The sequence below is a fragment of the Fukomys damarensis genome, unplaced genomic scaffold, assembly GCF_012274545.1.
Source record: "Fukomys damarensis isolate Sample0158 unplaced genomic scaffold, DMR_v1.0_HiC HiC_scaffold_36, whole genome shotgun sequence".
NCBI lineage: Eukaryota > Metazoa > Chordata > Mammalia > Rodentia > Bathyergidae > Fukomys > Fukomys damarensis.
The window spans coordinates 28,665,895-28,684,204 of NW_022900948.1; the positions used below are offsets into that span (position 1 = coordinate 28,665,895).

At 45.9% G+C, this 18,310-nt stretch overlaps 1 protein-coding gene across 3 annotated transcripts in view; it reads right to left on the reverse strand.

Moving 5' to 3' along the window:
- The window catches only part of Susd1 (sushi domain containing 1), a 115,030-nt gene extending 101,206 nt beyond the window's left edge, over positions 1–13,824 (reverse strand). For 2 of the 3 annotated variants that reach the window (XM_019209823.2, XM_019209821.2), the window contains exons 1-3: positions 13,550–13,824; positions 5,027–5,152; positions 1,366–1,521 (exon numbers count right to left, since the gene is read on the reverse strand). In XM_019209823.2, the coding sequence (XP_019065368.1) occupies positions 1,366–1,521; positions 5,027–5,072 (202 nt within the window). In that variant the 5' untranslated portion in view covers positions 5,073–5,152; positions 13,550–13,824. Of the gene's footprint in view, positions 1–1,365; positions 1,522–5,026; positions 5,153–9,938; positions 10,000–13,549 lie in introns of those variants that run through there. The other variant, XM_019209822.2, reaches the window with a different exon arrangement.
- Between the last annotated feature and the right edge of the window lie 4,486 nt (positions 13,825–18,310).

Below are 18,310 nucleotides of genomic sequence, written 5' to 3' on the forward strand. Positions count from 1 at the left end.
ACTGAACTCAGGACCTTTGCTCTGAGCTACATCTGAAACCTTTTTTTTTTTTTTTTTTTTTTGTGATAGGTTCTCATTAAGTTGCCCAGGCTGGAGTTGAACTTGTGCTCCCCCTGCCTTGTGCTCCTCCTGCCTCAAAGCTTTTTTCTTTTTTTTTTGGTTTTATGAGACAGGGTCTCACTATGTAATTGAGACTGACCTGGAACTCACTGTGTAGCCCAGGCTGGTCTCGAACTCACAACGATCCTCCTGCCTCAGCCTCCCAAGAGCTGGGTTCACAGGCATGCGCCACCATGCCCAGCTGCCTCAAAGCTTTTAAGCAGTCATGAAGTCTATACAGACCATCTTAGAGCTAGAAGTATTTTCCTGCCTTTCCTCTTCATGACAGTTTGCAAATATTTTCTGAGAAGTTTAAGAGCTGCCAGGCCTTACCACACCTGAAATCCCAGCACTTGGGGAGGCCGAGTCAGGAGGGTCTAAAGTTTGAACCTAGCCTGGGCAACTTAGCAAGACTCTGTCTCAAAATTTAAAAAATAAATAAATAAATAAAAGGAGCTGAGAACATACTCTCTGTCAACACCCTGGGTTCAATCTTCAATACCAAAAAAAAAAAAAAAAAAAAAAGCCAAAGATTATGTAAATATAGCCCACATAATAGAAGAACCACTGAAAATGAGAGTGGTCTGCCTGCCCCCTTTCCATTCCAGAAATATGACCTACCACCTACTGTGGTCTCAAAACACCCAAGAGGCGGTAGGTTATAGGAACTTGCAGCTGGCGTCTGTCTCTGAAGATCCCCCTCCCTATTCATCAAACAGAATCAGAAAAACACTACCACCCCTCCCATACACCATCCCCACCCCACCATCAAACGTGTGTTCACATTTTGCCATTTAAAGTATCCTCCAGATACTACAATACTAGATTATTCATAACACCCCTAGATACGCCAGCATGCATCTCCCAAAAGATTATTATCCTATATACCACAATAATTCCACCTAACGAAATTAATCTTTATTCCCTATCACTGACTAAGTTTGTGTCCAAATATCCTTCATAGTTTTTATTTTGTTTTTATAGTACTAGGGATTGAACTGAGGGCCTTTGCACTTAGCTGCATCCCCAGTCCTTTTTACTTTGAAACAGAGTCTTGCTAAGTAACTAAGCTGCCTAGGCTGGACTCAAATTTGTGATGCCCCTGCCTTAGCTCCAGAGAGCTAGAATTACAGGCATGAAGTTACTGTTGAAGGAGAGTCTCTCCCTGGGTCAGACCCTGTGACAGCCATGCCGTTTCCACCTCCACAGCCCAGATACTGTCCGGCCATCCCCAAGCAGCCAAGGCTACCAAACCCTTTCGGGTACCTGTGCAGAAGGTGCCATCATTGGGGATGAATGTCTTGTTGTTGTTTGTAGCTCGATAGCCTTCAAGGCAGACACAGTAGAAGCCTCCAAGGGTGTTGTGGCAGGAGGTGTGGTTCCCGCAGACCACCGTGGCTCCAAACTGGCACTCGTTTTTATCTGTTGATGCATGGAAACCACACACAGAAAGGGTTACCCAGCCATACTGTGTTCAACAATCCAGATTGTTCTCTAGTGCTGAGGACCCTGGGACAGGAAGTCTGTGCCAAAAGCTTACTGATCTATTTTCCCAGCCTCTTTTTCTTTCACTATGATTCCCAGACTACAGGACCCTCATATTTATGCATCAGTTGTGCTCAAACCACAAGAGAAAAATCACATCCTAATCTTGCCACCCATCCTATTGAAGATTGGGAGCCAGAAATTGTGAACTCTCCCACATTTTAATAATAGTAACACCTAGGATGGGGGATTTAGCTCAGTGGTTCTGCTGCCTGCCTTGCAAGCACAAGGTCCTGAGTTCGAACCCCATGGAGATCAGTGCTAGAACATGAGCACAGCATGGACAAGGCCCTGAGTTCAAACCTCAGCACCAAATAGTACTAGTAATAATAATGATAATTTTAAATTAAAACTTACAACAGAGGCCTAGGGAAACAAAGGCAGCTGAATCCCCTTTTTCCAGCTTCACCATCCTCTGGATTGTTAATGAAAGCCAGAGGAGGATTTTCTATCCAGTGATCAGGCTGGGAAATGCGTCCCTTCTGATCTCCCAGGAGATAGGACGGAGGGAGCACCAGGCCTCCCTGGGAGCAGGGCTAGCACAGTGGCAGAAACAGCTGAGGTGCAGTGTCAGGGCCCACGTGCGTGGTGTCCAGGACCCAGTGGAGCGGAGCTGGACACAGAAGCTCCGTGAATCCGCACAAGCAGGCCCTGAGTGTCTTTAATTAAACCATGCAAAAGTGAAATGGTAAAATGACAGGAAACCTCCCTTCCTTCTCTATCCTCTAGCTCAGGGGTCAGCAAACGTTTTCTCCCCATCTCGGTTGCAACTAGGACCCCTGCTTGTTCAGCGCTGAAGCAGCTATAAAAACGGAAGCTTCGGAGCAATGTGAAGTTCCAATACAACTCTGCTTACAGAAGACAGGCAGAGGGTCAGAGGTGGCTCGAGGGCCATGATTCAGCAACTCTGCCCTAGCCTCTAACCTCAACACAAACTCCTACGACCAATTTCTTTTGCTTCCTTTTATTTAGTTTTGCTTAGTTTTGTTTAGCTTTGGAGACAGGGTCTCACTATGCAGTCCAGGCTGGCTTCGAACTTGTGGTAATCCTCCTGCCTCGGCCTCTGAGTGCTCGGATTACAGGTGTGCACCACACCAGTTGTTTTATTTCCTTTTAAGCTAGGTTTTCTTTCCTTGTCACTGTGAGGTAAGAATCATCAACTTGTGAATTTAGTTTGTTCAGGGAAGAGGGACTTGTCACTTAGTGTTTTATTTCACTACTGGTTCCCTCATACCACTTTAATATCTCTCACAATTGTACTCAATTCTTGCTAGTTCAAAAATGCCCTCCCAAAAAAACTCAAGGAGCTTTTATTTTCCTTTTTTAAATATCTATCAACTCTTAAAAAGTGAACTGACGCCTGGCGTGGTGGCGCATGCCTGTAATCCCAGCACTCAGGAGGATGAGGCAGAAGGATCGCTGTGAGTTCGAGACCAACCTGGGCTACACAGTGAGTTCCAGGGCAGTCTGAACTACATAGTGAGACCCTGTCTCAAAAAACAAAACAAACAAACAAAACTGAACTGAATGGGGCCAGAGATTTAGCTCAGTGGCACTATGCCCACCTTACAAGTGCAAGGTCCTGAGTTCAATCCTCAGTACCACCAAAAAGAAATTTTTTTTTTAACTGAATGGAGAACACAATTCAGTCTGCAGTAATGTGCCTGAGAGCTTAGAGAAGCAGAACTCTCCAGTCATGGAAGGTCAGGTACATAGCCCATAGGACAGATCACACCACGGTGCTTTCAGACAGAATATCCCTGCACAAGAAGGAATACTCCTGTCCTTTGCTGTTGCTTCTGAGATGTGTCTTCCTGTTGACTTCACAGGAAAGGATGTTTGGGTTTGTTGGGGATTCTGGAATCCTCAAGTCCCATGGCTTAGTACCATGTTACAGCACCTCTGGCACACACAGCTGTACCCTGCAGCTCCCTGGAGGCCTGCCGAGCACTGTGTGCAGTGTGAGAGGGAGAACCACATCATTAACGAAGCCCCTATTATTTAAAAGTCCTAGAGCAACCAAGAGGGCAGCTACCCTCCATGAGCACAGAAATTCATTGGGGGAAGGGGCAGGAAAGGTCACCTATGCTCCCAGAGTCCAATCCAGGCCTGGTAACAAGGGATGAGATGGGGGGCTCCCTCAGGCACCTCAGAGGGCAGAGCAGTCACACTCTGGGGTAGAACCCTGAACAGTAAGGGTCAAAGGTGCAACCCCAGCCTCTGGGTTGGGCTCTGGTGGGTGGCTGAAAGCCTGGGTCTGGAGCCTCCAACTCCTGGGCTCAAATGATCCTGCATCAGCCTCCCGACTGGCTGAGATCACAGGTGCACACCACCATATCCAGCTTCTGGAATATGATTTTTTTGAATGCAGTACTGAATTTTTTTATTTTGCTTTAGAGAGGAAAGAAAGCCACATACTGATATCACAGCAAGGCTGTATACATTGTCTACTTATAAAGGCAAGAAAATACTGTCATTGTTTTTATTGCATGGAACAAGGTTGCTGGGAGGAAACTGGGAGATTATTGTAACATTTACAGTTATTCTCTGTGTTACAATGAAATTCTCTCTGTCTCTCTGAATAAGCTTTAATCTGGATATTATCTGACTGTCATGGCATGGAGGTCATGAAGAAAAAATAATTTCAAACACTTGTAGCCTAAAAATCTTTATATTCCTTTAAGTTTCCAAAGGCTTACAACTACAAAATATTCAGGGTGTGGATTCAGGTAGATTCGAGATCCGAACCAAGGTAAATATTCTGTCAAATAGCCAAAAAGTTAAATAGGGCTGGGCATGGTGGTGCTTGCCTGTGATCCCAGCACTTAGGCTGAGGCAGGAGGAGGAGCATGAGTCTGAGGCCAGCTGGGCCTACATAATGAGATGCAAGGGCTGGGGATTTAGCTCAGTGGTGCCACCCATCTGTCGCAAGTGCAAGCAAGGACCGCAGTTTGATCTCCAGTACCAAAAAACAAAAAAAAACATAATGAGATGCAGTCTCAAAAAAAAAAGTCCTGCTTTCCTCCATGATATTAATATTAATAGCTTTATATCAAAATAACCAAAGAAATTAAGAAATACAATAATCACTCGAGTTGCTAAGTTAAACTCAAGATTTAAACCAGATTTCAAATTTGTGTGAGAGCAGTTTCCAGAGATTCAAGTTCCACGACCTCTGACATGAGAGAGATTTTCTTAGAAATGCTAGAAAAAGGATCCATGCAAATACTAAAACAAAGACTTATTATAACTGATGAAGCTTTCCATAATAAAAAACATGGGAACAAAATAACACTGTTCCTCCGCAGCCCCCAGGACATGGACTCTTGAACACTAGAGAATCCTGATTCTTGGTCCAGCTTCACCCACGGTCGCGACTCACCAACACACCGGGTTCTCCCATTGCCCACGAAGCCATAGTTGCACATACAGATCTTCCTGCCATCTCTCTGCTGGCATGTGGCACGTTCGTGGCAAGTGGCACAGATATCTAAACCCGAATCAGAAGCTGTAGATTTCAGAAAAAGGGAAGTCCAAAGTGAGATGCATTTAGTTAGTGGACATTTATAAAGGAAAACAAAAATTTAAATACCAAAATAAAACAGGACAGATCTAATCTCATCCTTAAGAACCTTCAACAGAGCCAGCTAGGTGGTGCACACCTGTAATCCCAGCACTTGGGAGGCTGAGGCAGGAGGATGGCCACAAGTTCAAGTCCAGCCCGGGCTACATGGCAAGGCCTTGTCTCAAAAAAACCCAAAAACCATTCAATGGAGCACTGGGCATGATGGTGCACACCTATAATCCCAGCACTTGGGAAACTGAGGCAGGAGATCACCAGGAGTTCAAGGCCAACCTAGAGCACAACCTAGAGTACAAGGTGAGTTCAAGGACAGCCTGAACTGCATAGGAAGATCTTGTCTCGAAACAAAACACAAATGTTCAACAGATTCCTCTCAACAGCCTGACTCCCAACCAACTCTGCCACCCTCACAGTTCCCAAGCCCCCACCACATGCTACCCTCCCTCCTCAGCACTCTGCTTCCAGACATCTACTGAGGCCTTCCTGCCATGGCCACCCTGCTTGCCTCTCCCAGAACTAACTCTTGCGCCTCCTTCCCTACCTGGCAGGCACCAGCTCCTATTCCAAGAGCCGGCCTGAATGTCTCACTCTCTCTGCAGTCTTCCCCTCTCCTCCATGCCCTCCCAATCCCCACAGCTGGGCCTTCTCACTGAGCCATGGAAATTTATTTGGAGATAGATCTTTTGCAAAGGGGAAAAGGAAGTAGAGATGGAGGGAGGGGTACAGGGGAGGAGGGGAAGTAAGAAGAACTAAAATGTGTTAAATGTGATTATCATGTACTGCAAACATAAACAAATTGTAACATGTACTTTGGTTTTTTTTTTTTTTTTTTAATGTACTTTGAGACAGGGTTTTACTAACTCGCTAACTTGCCCAAGGCTGGGTTTGAATTTAAGAGTCCCCTGCCTCAGCCCAGAGCGCTGGGATCATAGGTGTGCACTGCCACACCTGGCTCCCTTTCCTCCATTCTGTGCACCTCTAACTTCTGTGCATTCCTGCGTCGATCAGGTCATTTCTCATTCACAGTTCGGAGTTATCCACGAGCCACTTGGAGACAGAGACTGACGTTTGCCAACGTTCTTTCGGAGCAGTAAGGGGATTGTATTTATCCACAGATCCCACTTGCTACAACTCAAAAAGCAAGTGGAGGGGGAGAAACATACCTGCCTGTTCCTCTACTCCCTTTCCCTTTGGGGAAAAAAAAATGATTGTCACGGAGATAACGGTCAAGTCCCAGCAAGATGACCAGACCCCAATTATTTAGACAAATAACAGAAATATTTGAGAGTGAAACGTCTAAAACATCCAGATTTACCAGATGGTGACATCTGGCCCAAGATCAAACAGGAATTTCCACCCAAGGCTATGTGGGCTATTGTGTTTTGCGCTGGCTATGAGCGATTTCAGGACTGGCCTAATAAAGGGATGTTTTTTCCATTTCATTGGAGGCTTGGCCCATGACTACCAGGACAACAGGACCTCACCCTCTGGCTGCTCCAGGCCTGAAACCAACCAAGACTAGAGATTTCTGAATACTCAACCACACTTCTAGTTTGGAGACCAAAAAATGCAACAAACTTTAAAACAGTAAAAACTGTAGAGGCCGTATTATCTGTCCACCATGTAATAATGTAATCCAGCTACAAACCAAAACAGAAGTCTAGTATCTTGAAAAGAAATCTACTTCCTGACAGCAAGGCATGGTGACTCATGCCTGTAGGCTCATCACTCAGGAGGCTGAGGCAGGAGGATCATGATTCCGAGGCCAGTCAGCTGGGCTACATAATGAGTTTAAGGCCAGCTGGAGTACTTAGTGAGACTCTGTCTCAGAAGAAAAGAAAGGAAAGGGGAGAGGAAGGGATGAAGGAAGATAGGAAGAAAGAGAGGGAGAGAGGGAGAGAGGGAAGGGAAGCAGGCGAAGAGAAAAAACTACTTGCAAACTGCAGAACAGTCGGGATAAAAGATGATATCAAAATTGAGATGTTTAATACTAGGTACAAAAACAAAACAACTTATTACTGGAGAAAATTTGAGATTGATGTGTTCAAAATTTTAGAAAAGAAGGAAAAAAAGGCAGCTGGGGGCAGCAGTTGTCTTTTGGGTAGTGCTGGGGATCGAACCCAAGGCCCCCTGAACACTAAGCATGTGTTCTCTCTGAGCTGCGCTCCCAGCCTGGTTGACCACAACTACAAGTAGTTGGATGCCCAGAGCCCCTCCCTGACAGCGTCTGCTAATATGAACAGAAAGTCTCCAGATGAGGGGTATTCAAGCAGACCGGAAGTAAGGATGAGCCTTCACACCACCATAGCCATTGTATGAGGTAAATATAGTTAACCATGTTAATACTTTTTAAAATTTTTGGTACAATTATTGAATCCATGGAGTTACATCCCCAGTCATGCTTTTATTTTTTATTTTGAGATGGGGTCTTCCTAAATTGTGCAGGGTTGGCTCCAAAGTGCACCCTCCTGCCCCAGCCTTCCAGAGTGCTGGGGTTACAGGCATGCATCTCCATGCTCTGCTTAGCACATTCTAAAAGGCAGGACCCGCTAGTGGTTCCTAAGTGTGATGAATAGGTTTTTTACCCCACTGTGTGAGACGTCCCTCTTTGCCCCATTTTACTGGCGCGGTGCTTATCTGATATGAATAAAAGTGTGGTGAAAACATTAAATAAAATGAGGTCAAGACTGTCAACTCGTAATCACATGATGCAACTGAAATCCTGAAGACACTTTTTAAAGAATGAATCCCAGCTGCCAAGGTTTGGATATGGTTTGTGTTCATCCGTCAAAGGCTGGTGCATATGAAGCCGGCTCCTCGGTGTAGATGGCTGGGCATGGTAACACACACCCGTGATCACAGCTCTCTGGAGTCTCAGGCAGGAAGATCACGAGTTCAAGGCCAATGCAAACTATACAGCAAGACCCCGTTGGCCAGAGATTTAGCTCATGGTGCCGCCACCTGCCTCGCAAGCGCAAGGTCCTGAGTTCAATCCCCACTAGCAAAAAAAAAAAAAAAGACCCCTGACACAAGGAAAAAAGAAAAAAGAGAGAGAGAGAGAGAAAAAGAGTGATGGGACCTACTACGAGGTAAGGGGATCATTCTGAGCACCACCTTTGGAAGGGAGTAAGTAGTTCTCATGAGATCCAGTTGGTTCCCACAGAGAGAGGAATTATAAAAGAGCAAAACAGGCCAAACAGGGCTCTGTGGTTTCCTGTCTCTGCCATCCCCTCTCACAGTGCTCGCCTCGTCATGCCACCCGCCACTAGGCCCTCACTAGAGGACAGACTATTGAAACCACTCCATCTTAGACTTTCAGCCTCCAAAACTATGAGCTAAATAAACCTCTTTTCTTTATGAAGTTCCCACACTTGAATATTTTGTAACAGCAACTGAAAACAAACTAAACACAAAACTCCAGCAATGAGCAATCACATAATGATAAAACATTTTCTGCAGCATTAATGAAGATAGAATGCAATCCTATTAAAAACCTTTGTCACTCTGCACAGGTGAAACTACACCTGTAGTTTCAGCTACTTGGGAGGCTGCAGGAGGAGGACCATCAGGTTGAAGGACAAACTGAGCAACTCAGCAAGACCCAAATGTTTTTTCTCAAAATAAAAAATAAAGAGGGCTGGGAGTACAGCTCAGTAGAACAGAGCCCTTGGTTTCAATCCCAGGTACTGAAAAAAATAAATAAAAACCACTTTGGTTAAATATTGGATACAGAGATTAAGTCTGGGATGATGAAAAAGTTGTGGAGCGCAATGATGGTGACAGTTGCACAACCACACCGATGCAGTTCACACATCTCCACGATACACTTCAAATGGTAAAATGACAGTTTTATGTCTCTTTTATCAGAACAATGAAAAACGATATACCAAATTACATTTTAAGATCAACTTTATTGAGGCAATACACCTACAATAAGAAGCTCCCAGGTTTAAGTGTACCATTCAATGAGTTTTGACAAATATATACAACTATGAAACAACTGCCTCAATCAAGATACACAACATGTGAATGCACAACTTGCTCATCCATTCATCTTTTGTTTTATTTTGTTTGGTTTGGTTTTGTTGCTTTGGTTTGGTTTTTAGCTTTTGGTTTTGGGTTTTTGTTTGTTTGTTTGTTTGTTTCGGGTTTTTCTGAGACAGAGTCTATGTAGCTGAGGCTGGCCTTGAACTCACAGTGATGCTCCTGCCTCAGCCTCTCAATGCATCTGTTGACAAATTTTTGAGAGTTGTCGTTGCTCAATTGCCCAGGCTGGCCTCAAACTTTTAATCCTCCTGCCTCAGCCCCCTGAGTAGCTGGAATGAAGGCAAGCACCACTGAGCCTGGCTTTTTTCTTATATGGAATACTTGTCTTCATAATGATACAGAATCTTACAGCAGATAAAAAACGACTACTTCATGTAACTGTTGAATAAACCTAATAAACATATAAAAATTAAGACACAAAGGGGTATGATTCACTCATACAAATTAAGTTCAGTCTGAATCAATAAAGAATACAATATAAAATGTTTTAAAAGAAATTGAATTAAGGTCAAGTTTCTTCAATAAATAGACCCAGACAAATAACCTATGGCCTTGTAGGAAGCAGCCACGATGTACAGGGGAAAGCACTGGACTTGAAAGTCAGAATGTGATCCTAAATCTAGCTGAGTCTTATTTGCTGTATGGCCTTGAACAAACCACTTACTTAGCTGTTCTGGGTCTCGGTTTTTTCATCCATCCAGGCTTTGGGGCTTCTCAAATCCCAAAGTGTGGGCCAGGGATGTAGCTCCACAGTACAGCGACTGCCTGGCAAGCCTGAGGCCCTGAGTTCGATTCCCAGTACAAAAATAAATAACAATAATCCCAAAGTACATTCAAATCTCCTGAGAGTCTAACCTTGTCACATACAGGCTCTGACTTGGGAGGTCTGGAACGAGGCCCCTTGCTCTGCCTCTCCACCAAGCTCCTGTGTGGACCACATTTTTAGTAGCAAGGTTGACATGGCCCCTGAGGTCCTTTTCCCCTGATGTCCGGACACTTCATCCTTAAACCCTTGTTTCAATGACCCATCAAGGATAATTTAAGCCGGGCATGGCAGTGCTTGCCCGTATGTAATCCCAGCCTTCTGAGAGGCTGAGGCATAGGATCTCAAGTTTAAAGCCAGCCTGGCAACTTAGCAAGACCTTGTCTCAAAAACATTTTTTAATTAAATTAAATTTTAAAAAGGGTTGAGGAATGGCCCGATCCAAAGGCCCTCGGTTTAATCCTCAGGGCTGGGGAAAAAAAAAAAAATTTTTTTTAGCATAGTCAGAACCTCAACAATAGTACCTAGAATACGGTAAAATTAGACTCCATAAATGCCTGTCCCCAAAACCAGCTAAAAAGACAGGGAACCAAAGTCTTCCTCAGGCAATGTGGAAGAAAGAGTGGACGGGGCAAGGGCCTTAGTTGAAGCTTAATATTTAAGTGTGATGAGCTCAAAGCTCACAGAGCAGCCATCTGATTTCTAGTGCTTCAGGGAAACCAATGGCCACCTTGACACAAAACCTGACCCTAAAGAAAGAAGCAAGTACAACCCATCCATGGCCAGATGCACGAACAGCTTCTGATCATACATCGGGCCCCTTGTACAACAGCCTCTCACTCAGTTAAGCATCTACCTAGAGGCAGAATGACTGGCTCATCCCAGGAAACTCTTCAATTCAGGCAAGCCAAGACAGCTGGTCACCCTTCCAGGAGACCTTGCTATGACACAGAATTCAGAGTCTCTGATTCAGTTGATAGGGTGGGCCTGAGGCCCTGCATGTCTAAGAAGTGCCCATCTGGACCATGGGCAGCACGGCAAGTCCAGCTCAGCCTCAAGGATGTGGGCTGATATCCTGGGAGGAAGAGAAGGTAACAGTGAGAATCGAGTCTAGACTGACATGCTGCATAGCTACGGGACCAATGTGGCAGAGAGAGTAACCCAAGGGAAGGGAATTCTCCAGGCCAACAGCAGGGTCCTTGTGCCTGCGCCTGTGTCAGGGAGCTGTGTCCAGGAGATACCGCACATCCAAGTTAAGGATGACTTTAGCTCTGTTGTCAGCAGCCTCAATGTCCCAGGGAAGAGGCAGCTGTAACACAGTAACTGAGGGATTGCAGAGGTGATGGCCCTAGGGAGGGTTACCAGCAGAGAAACAGAAGAGGCAGAGATTTCCAAATCTAGATGGAGGAAAATCCCAATACATTTTGTCACTGTATCCCCCAGCTAGGGCTGCCACCAAGAGTCCCTTCTTTTCTCCACTTTGCAGTAACCAAGCCAGCCAAGCCAAAGCCACATCCAACAGTGAAAAGGTGAGACAAGTTTTGGTGTTTTGACTAGGGTAGAAGTCTTCTCTCTTCCTCCCAAGTTATGCAATCTTAGGCAAGTTAAACTGCAGGTGCTCCAGTTTTATCCATGGGATAGAGATCATGCTGTCAGAAATAGAAATGTTAGCCAGGTAAGGTAGCACATGCCTGTACTCCCAGCACTCTGGCAGGCTGAGGCAGGAGGATTGCAAGCTCAAGTGTGGCCTGAGCAACTTGTTGAAACCCTGTCTCAAAATATAACTTAAAGCTGGCTGGAGGGCTGGGGATTTAACTCAGTGACACCATGCCTGCCTCACAAGCTCAAAGTCCTCAGTTTGATCCCTGAAACCAAAAAGGAAAGCTGGCTGGAGGTGCGTGACAGACCACTATAACCGAAGAGCAGGCTATAATATGCAGCATATTTGGCTATAGTGTACCCGAAACTGCACTGAGGCCTACGTGACTAAAGGAGCATGTCAGATGGTGCTGCGGGGCTGCTGCAGAGATCTAACTCATCTGTGAAGCCACAGGGCTCCTAGTGAGATAACACAGCAGCCAGGGACCCTGCTCTAATCCACATTCCTTCCCCAGAGCTACTCATCCCTTAACTGTTTTCAGAAACTTACTCGTTAACCATAACTGACCTTTGGCCAGTTCCCCAAGTATGTCTGATCCTCCTTTCTACAAGCCTTGCCTGTGTCAGCTGCTATCACCGGATGCCACGTGAGTCCCTCTAACTGGTACATCTGAGTTTACATAACCAATCCCTGCCTTCCTCGCATCCTTCCAGCCTTCCGGGAAATATCTGACTCAAAAGGTGAAAGCTCAGCTCCGCCCTTTTCAGTCTTGTTCACCTCCTTCTCATCCCCACAGCAACCGAGAAAACTCTTTAACTCAGGGTGGGATGGGGCTGCTAGCCCCACAAGCTATTCTCACTCCACTTCAACAGGAGCAACTACTTAAAATGCACTTCTGAGAGAAGAGCTGATGGACTTTCAGCAAAAGACGAGGAGATGCAGTTCACAGTCAAGGGAACGAGTGCCTTTGAAAACATGATGCAGCACTTGAATTCAAATCCACTCTAACCGAATCCCCAGGCATTCACAGTGGGACCAAATTAGCCACTGTACAACCTGCCTGAGTTCCTGTCCCTCAAGCTTATTTGGAAACAGATTAAATAACCTGCAGGAAAAGCCAAAAGGGCCCAAAACTCAGGAAGAAAAAGCATTCCCATCATTAGCAACGCCAGGTAACATTACATTGCTTTTAAGACACTACATCAAATTCTGGAAATAGAAGGGACCTAAGAAATTTCATATTCTCTCCTCTCCAAAATCTCTCTCTCTCACACACACACACACACACACACACACACACACGGGGTGGGGGCACAGAGACAGAGAGAAAGAGACAGAGACAGACAGAGAAAGGAAAACAGTCTCTGTTCAATGGCCCCTGCCCCTTGCTTGGAATTCAAGCCATCATCTATTTCCCCGGATCCCGCCAGGCCCCCTCAGAACCCCTAACCGCTCCTTCTGTACAGGGTCTTCCAGGGCCCACAGCTTCCTTTTGCCCTTTTCCATCTACCATACTGTTTGACCAAGATCAACCGGCAATGGGCCTCACTCCAGGCCTCCAGACCAGAAATCAGCCCACACAGAGCACCCAAGCTCAGTGCTAAGCCTTGAGATAAGCAGCCATTCATTTGCGTCCTACCCGAAGGTTGCTATAGGGCTGCCACCCACTTCACAGCCACTGGCTCTTCTCAAATGCTGTCTCATTCCTGATGATTCTGTGCACTCAGGGAAGTGCACTCTTTTTTAATCCCCCTCTCCTCCGCAGTGCTGAGGCCTGCTCCCTAGAGCAGCGGACACCACAGGGCTCAGTTTGCGACTTAGCAGAAAGATGAGGATGTGCTGGGGCCAAGTCCCTGCAGGCAGAAGACAGGATGGATGGAGAGCTGCATGGATTCTAACCTTGTTCCCTTACTTTAAGCAACTCCAAAATCATCCACTGTCCATTTCTCCTTTCTTCCTCTCCCCACTCTGAAGGGATCTGCCGCTGTGATTCATGAAGATGGAATAAAGGCCAAGCCTACGAAGTTTAGGATGAACGGAGTCAGGGCCATTTACACAGCAGGAACAAGTCCCCAACTCCCTCCACCTCTATCTGTCATGTTCTCAGGACCTCTGTCAGTCCTCCCTCTGTCCTCCCTGAACCCTAACCAGGCCTGAGCCAACAAGTCCCAAAGCCTAGCCCAGACTCAGAGCAAAGCCAGAGAAAGTAAAGAAACAAGATTGACTGGTTCGGCCCCTCCTTGCCTTTCCTAACCTTTGGATTCCCCTGGGGCCTGGCACCCCTCCCACTAACGCCCTCCTGCTCTACCAATTACACCTCTCACCCTCTCCTCACACCCAGGCTGACTGACTCTCACCACCACCACTACCCTTTGCCAAAAAAAAAAAAACTTTCATAAGAATTAAGTGTAACTTCATGTACGTTAGTGCTGGGGAAGGACTGAATGTACAAACAGACATTGGCCAAGCCATGCATAAAAACAGAACTCTGACCCACAATCTTCAGGCATCGGTCCGGGAACACAAACCACAGCCTCTGTAGCAATCAGCCCAAAATGGTCAGGACTTAATTTTCCCCTCACTTTCAGCTTAGGACCAAGCAGAGAAGCAACACAAGCTCCCCTCATCCATAACACAGGACACAAGTGCACCCCAACTTCCACTGTCTAGGCACACCCGAAGCCCTCTTCTGTATACTCCAGAAAGCCGTCCCACCCCTGCCCACCTCTGAATCTCTGCCACAGCCAGTGACGGTGGCCGACTCTTCCTACAACCATCTCTGAATCAATACCTTTCACTTGTTCTCATCTGGGGGAATCTTTGTTCTTTACCACATTTCTAATTCAAGCAACAACTCCCTGCTCATAAGGAGCTCGGTCTAACAAACAGGAGGCTGAGGCAGGATGGTGAGTGTGAGGCCACCCTGTGCCACATAAAGAGTTCAAAGCCAGCCCAGACTATGTAGGGAGATCCTGTCTCAAAACACCAAACTAAATTAAAAATAAATAAATAAAAATAAACAATGAGGGCTAGGGATTTAGCTCAGTGGTTCTACTGCCTGCAAGCGCAAGGTCCTGAGTTCGATCCCTGGTACCAAAACTAAATATATAAATGATGACCTTCCAATACAGTATAAGTGTACAACAGAGGCTCGGCACAGGGTCCGTGGTGCTACAAAGAGAGGTGCAGAGCTCTAACGGGCTTCCCAGAAGTGACACCAATAGGCTAGTTTTGCAATATGAACAGCAGTCACAAAGTAGATGGTCGGGAAGGAAGCAAATAGTGGTTCCTCCTTCCTACCCTTTCTAGAGCCAAACTTCTATTTATCACCCAGCTTTATGTGGGTTCCACGAGTTATCTCACTTGTTTTTGTATTTTCTATTTCTCTCTCTCCCCCACTGAATAACATCTTTTAATCTAAAATGTGCTTATGCTTTTTACTCCTGAGAAAATCTTGTACTGACCTGGCCGAACCAAATGAATGGTTCCCTCCCTCCTTTTTCTTCTAACTTCTTTGAACAGTACTCTCACTAGGGCTGGTGGTGCACACATATTCTCCCAGTACTCTGGGAGGCTGAGGCAGGAGGATCACAAGTTCAAGCCCTGTCTGGGCAATTTAGCAGTTTAGCAAGACCTTGTCACAAAATAAAAAATAAAAAAGGGCTGAGGATATAGATCAGTGGGAAGCTCCTGGGTTCAAGTCCCAGTACAGCTAAGTAAATAAATAAGTAAATGATAGGAAAGAAAAGTGTACTCTATAGCCAAAGTCTCTGCCTTAATCTCATGACCCTGCATCTGGCTGCCACACTTTTTATTTTCCTGGGTTGTGCCACTGGCCCGTCACCAAGTCCAATACCTTAACCTTTTAGTTTCTCTTCTTTGGCTTCCTCAACACCTAATCTTCCAAACTATCTAGTTAGCTACTTCTTTCTGCTCTACTTGCACCTACCCTCTAGTAAACTTGTCTTCCCCAAGAACCAGTCCTTGGTCTTCTTAATCTGGTCAACCTCAAGGCTTGAAGTGACCATCAGGTCTACGTCTCTTGCACATACCAGCATCCTAACTCCCCACCGATTTCATCTGTCCAAAAGGCACAATAGCACTTTAAATTCAAGACATCCAAAAAAACTAATCCTCTTTCTTCTCAAATCTTTTTTTCTGCTCCATAGAAGTCACCAGATGGGTCCCCAAGGACATCCCCTCAAATGAGGAGTTGGGGACCTCAACACAGCTGGAGCACATTTTGATTCTCATCACAAAAAAACATTTCAGAATAATCAGTGAGAGGCACAGATAGATTTATTAGGTCAAGTAGCAAAGTAAGAGAAAACCAGAAGGAGTAGAATGGGACTTGAGTTGAATGAGACTCAGCTTTTATAGGGGATCTGATTGGCCCATTAACAAAAGAACAGGCCAGTTTTTTTATTTTTTAAAAGGGGACTGAGGAAAAAAAAAAGGGGGAAGAGATGGGCTAGGGTCTGGATGATCATTATCTCAGTGCCGGGTTTTACAAAATGGCTCTGAAAAAGTCCTTATCACTTAATCCCTTCTCCATGAATTTTTTTTTTTTAATTTTTTTTCTGAACCACTGATTGAACTCGGGACCTTGAGCTTGCCAGGCAGGCACTGGCGCTACTAAGCTAAATCTCCAGTCCTGAAATGATTATTTCTGCTTGAGGAAGTCAGTTTTGTGAAGGTTCTGTTGGAATCTAAGGTTACGTTAGGTTTAGGGAAATGACTGGAGGTTTCCTGGCATTCCTCGATAGTTCAATGTCCCTGTAAATATCTGCGTGTCCTCATTCTTCAAGGGGGATGAGTTAGGTCCTTTATGGTCCCCGCGCCCCACCTCATACTGGGAATCGACACCACTGAGCTACTACATCCCTGGCCCCAAGGTCATGTAAGTTTAGAATGAATCAACTTTGTCTTGCCAGCTTTTAGACAGACACTCCTAAGTGATTAACAGGGCTACATGCAGATCTGAGTGGGGTCTGACCCAAAACCTCTGTGTACCTTTCCTCTTCTGCTCCATCACCCCTTCACATTCTTTATGAAGTCCTTCCTTCCAGCACCGCTCCCACCTTATCATCCACATCCAGCCCTTCCCTCCCCTCCACCGTGGGTCCCCTCAGACCTGCTGAACCAGCTTTTGCAATAACTGCTTCAAAGGGCTCTAAGCCTCCAGGGTTTCCCCCATGCAGTCCACTGTCAGCAGCCAGACAGGTTTTAGGTTTTCCTAAAACCATATTCTCAAGGTTGCCAATGAAGAGGCAAGGTCTGCCCAAGAAGAGGAGAGCACCCAGGCCTCCCTGCCTTCCATTTCCCAAAAATTCATGGGCCGGGAGTGTGGCTCAGTGGTAAAATGTACACAGGGGCCCTGGGATGGACCCCCAGCAAGAAAGGAGGGGAAAAAAAGGAAATGAGCTTGTGTAGCTACTGTGTTGAGTCTTCAGTCATCTTGGCCTAACAATGTAATGGGACCACAGTGGACAGTTTCCTAGGCAAGACAGTCTTCAAACAAAGATCTAGAAAGATCTAGTGTCCACCAACTTTCACGCATACCACCACGGGAGACCAAATCAGGGAAGGAAATTAAGAAAGCCTACCAGAGGATCAGATGTCTCAAAAGTAGCCACTCCAGAAGGTTGAGCCATCAACAGAAACAACCACCAATGATGGATGCTGTCCCAAAGCAGAGAGAATTTGAGGGTGTGGAAACCTGAGCCACAAAGCCCCCTTATCCCTCCTTCCATGGAAATTCCCCTCATCGTTTGCATCAGTGTTCAGTTTTATAAGGAAACTATGGGCAGGGGAGGTGGCGCCTTTACATGTGCTTTTTATTATCACTTCCTATAAGAAGAACCTGCGGTGGCTCCCCTCACCCCGGCATGGTGGTGAAAGTATCCCTATTTCCCATCCATTTCTTCCAAACCAAACTGAGCTACAGGTCCCACCGCTTAATGCCTCCCTTAAACTTTCACGTGTGGAATTCATTCGTTCTCCACACATTTGTGGAGATCTGTCTGTCCACTACTGTGAGCTAGGATGCCTTTCCCTCTTTTCCTAAATCCAAATGTTACCAACCCTTAACAGTCCAGCTCCTGGGTCACATCACCCACTGCGCCACCTCTCCCCAGACACAATCTTTACCTCTTTGGTCACCCAAGCCTTCTCAGAGCACTTGTATCACTCTACCTTGTATTACTGTTATATGGGTGAATGTCACCTCGCCTACTTTCTGAATCCTCTCTGTAAGGATTCAACTCCCACGATGGTCAACATTGCGTTTTGCAAAGGAAAAAAACGACAACTGCTATTGCAACTGCCTAGAATTGGACCGTTTGCTCGTGTGCCTCTTCCAGATAATCAGCTCTGTGAGAGCCAGCATACGCGGCTCACTTTCTGCCTAGAGAAGCTATTCGATGCCCGCCTATTCAATGTATGAATGAATGAATGTACTCTATTCCCGAAAGCTTCCTTACACTTTCACCGTATTTAACATCCAGTTCTTCACCAAAGTGAAAAAAATTGTAAGTAGAAAGAAAACTGCTTCAGGTCAAGAATTTGTCACACAAAAGCCACCGCAGAGCCGGAAGCGTGACAGTGCAGCGGGTCGCCCGCGCTCGCCCAGCCCCCATCTCACCGAGCGCTCCCGGGCCGCTGCCAGCCCCAA